This window comes from Nanorana parkeri, unplaced genomic scaffold, assembly GCF_000935625.1.
Source record: "Nanorana parkeri isolate BGI_ZX_2015 unplaced genomic scaffold, ASM93562v1 scaffold816, whole genome shotgun sequence".
NCBI classification, from domain to species: domain Eukaryota; kingdom Metazoa; phylum Chordata; class Amphibia; order Anura; family Dicroglossidae; genus Nanorana; species Nanorana parkeri.
In genome coordinates this window covers 393,863-396,868 of record NW_017307084.1, presented here as the reverse complement: position 1 = coordinate 396,868, position 3,006 = coordinate 393,863, and the positions used below count along the sequence as shown (strand labels likewise).

Sequence of the window (3,006 nt, the reverse complement as noted above, 5' to 3'; positions counted from 1 at the left end):
GGTTCATGAAACGGTGTATGATTTTTGGAGGATGATTTGGCAAGAGCAATCCGCCTGCATTGTTATGGTTACAAATCTGGTGGAGGTTGGCCGGGTAAGAATGCATTTAGTTTAGTTGAGAATAAAGGCTTGCTAGCTACAGTGGCTTTGAAAAGTATTCAACCCATTGGCATTTTTCCTATTTTGTTGCATTACCACTTGGAATTAAATGGACTTTTATTTGGTTTACATGTAATGAACATAATGAACATACACAGAATAGTTCAAAATGGTAAGGTGAAATAATTTTTTTTTAATAAAAAACTCAAAAGTGTTGCGTGCATGTATATCCCCACCCCCTTTGCTATGAATCCCCCACATACGATCTGGTGCAACCAATTACCTTTAGAAGTCACATAATTAGTTAAATAAAGACCACCTGTGTGTGATCTAAGTGTCACATGATCTCTCTATTTTTTTATATTTACTTTTTTTAACTGTTTTCACTGTTTTTCTGTTCTGCTCGGTACCTCTGAGGGACCGAGCAGAACAGCCGAGCCGAATCACTTCACTTCAGATCGGTCATTCACTCGGCTGCCCTCGGCAGCTTCGTGAATAGACCCCTAAGTTTAACATGATCTCAGTATATATATATACCTGTTCTGAAAGTCCCCAGAGTCTGCAACACCAGTGAGCAAGGGGCACCACCAAGCAAGTGGAGAAGTCCACGAAACAGGTCACAGACAGTTGTGGAGAAGTACAGATCAGGGTTTGGTTATAAAAAAAAATCAGAAACTTTGAACATCCCACGGAGCACCACTAAATCCATTATTAACCACTTCCAGCAGTTTCACGTAATCTGCTGGAAGTGGTTATACCATGAACACGGCTGCTGCAGAACATTGCTGTTTAAATACAAGCAATCCGGCATATGTACAGGTGCCGGATCGCTTGTATGGTGTGGCACTGTGTGTGTCCCCCCTCTGCCGTCGGCTTCCCGGTCTCCGCTGTCCCCGTGGGAGCCCAGGACCAGCATGGTGGGTCTCCCCTGATGGGTCAGAGGGAGATCAGCAGGCTTCGAGCCACTGATCTCCAGCAATCACTGGACCCGGAAGTGACGTGCATTACATCACTTCCGGTGTCTCTGTGCACATTCTTTGGCTCCTAGAGCCAAAAGAAGCTGGTGAAGCAGAACTGTCAGCTTCTTTGGGGTCCCTAGGTGACATTAGGGGTCCATCATTCTTAAGGATTGACATGTTTGGTATCTATTTACCCGGCGTGACCCCATTTTTATATTTTACCAAAAATTGGGTATTATATACTGTTTCGTTCCACCAAATTTCATTTTAGTGTATTTTATCCTAAAAATACTTGTTTGATAAACATTTGCGCAAATACCGTGTGATATACAAAATTGCAATCTAGCGTCTTTTTATTCTAAAGGGCCTCTGCTTTCAGAAAATATATAATTTGGGGTCTGAAGCAGCTTTCTAGCCAAAAATTCTGATTTTTATCATGTGTGTGCAAATGTAAGAATTGCAGGTGGTTAAAAAGTGGAAAGAACATGGCACCACAACAAACCTGCCAAGAGGGCCACCCACCAAAAGTCATGGACTAGGCAAAGAGAGCATTAATCTGAGAGGCAACAAAGAGACCAAAGATAACCCTGAGGTCTCCCCAGCGGTGATTGGAGTATCTGTCCATAGGACCACTTTAAGCCATACATGCTATAGGCCTAGCCTTCAATGAAGAGTGGCCAGAAAAAAGCCATTTCTTACAGAAAATAAAATCAGCATACACCTTTGCTGTTTGACAAAAGACATGTGGGAGACTCCCCAAACATATGATAGAAGGTACTCTGGTCAGATGAGACTAAAATTTAGCTTTTTGATCTTCAAATAAAATGCTATGTCTGGCGCAAACACTAGACCCCTCATCACCCGTGAAGACCCTAACCAGAGTGAAGCATGGTGGTGGAAGCATCATGCTGTGGGGATGTTTTTCATCAGCAGGGACTGAAAACTGGTCAGAATTGAAGAAATGGGGGATGGCGCTAAATCCAGGGAAATTCATGAGGGAAACCTGTTTTCAGTCTTCCAGGCATATAAGAATGGGACGGAGGTTCACCTTCTACCATGACAATGACCCAAAGCGTACCGCTAAAGCAACACTTGTGGTTTTTGGTGGAAACATTTAAATGTCTTGGAATGGCCTAGCCAAAGCCCAGACCTCAGTCCAATTGAGAATCCGTGGCATGGCTTAAAGATTGCCATATATCAGCAAAACCCATCAAGCTTGAAGGAGCTGGGGCAGTTTTGTCTTAAAGAAGGTAAAAAAAAATACCAGTGGCTAGATTTTCCAAGCTTATAGAGATGTACCCCAAGAGACTTGCAGCTGTAATTGCTGCAAAAGGTAGCTCTACAAAGTATTTGACTTGGGCAGGGGTAAATAGTTATGCACGCAGAAGTTGTTGTGTATTTTTTGTCTTATTTCTTGTTTGTATCGCAATAAAAAAATATTTAGCATATTCAAAGTGCTTGCCATTTTGGGTAAGTCAAATGATATAAACCCCCCAAAAATCAGTTTTCATTCCATGAGGTAATGCAAAAAAATAGGAAATATGCCAAGTGGGTGATTTATTTTGCAACCCACAGTAAATCAGTGTTGTCCTAAAATAGTTTTCTGTATGTCTTATAGCTTCACAGGCCTAGTATAAAGATTTAGGTGAAGTGAAATTGTTTAAACAAATGTGTAAACCTTTTCTTTGTCATTGGTATCTCAGAGATCTGTAAACATTCCACTCTTCTGCCATTTTTAACAAATCTTCTCTATTAAACAATATTAAACTTTGTTAGAGATTTTAGAACTTGTTACATGGGTTGCTTTGTTGGAGAATTTCAATTAAATGGATGTATGGCATAACCTTTTTAGTTTTGGAGTGTCTAGAAAAGGTTAAAACCCCTGTCAGAAATGTTTGGGTTTTTTTTGAAGGGGGGGGGGGGGGTCTCCGGTTTGGGGGGTGCAAGG

At 41.4% G+C, this 3,006-nt stretch overlaps 1 protein-coding gene across 2 annotated transcripts in view; it reads left to right on the top strand.

The window, feature by feature from the left end:
- The window catches only part of PTPRK (protein tyrosine phosphatase, receptor type K), a 389,585-nt gene that overhangs the window by 351,568 nt on the left and 35,011 nt on the right, over positions 1-3,006 (top strand). For both annotated transcript variants that reach the window (XM_018565135.1, XM_018565134.1), the window contains one exon: positions 2-94. In XM_018565135.1, the coding sequence (XP_018420637.1) occupies positions 2-94 (93 nt within the window). The remainder of the gene's footprint in view (position 1; positions 95-3,006) is intronic.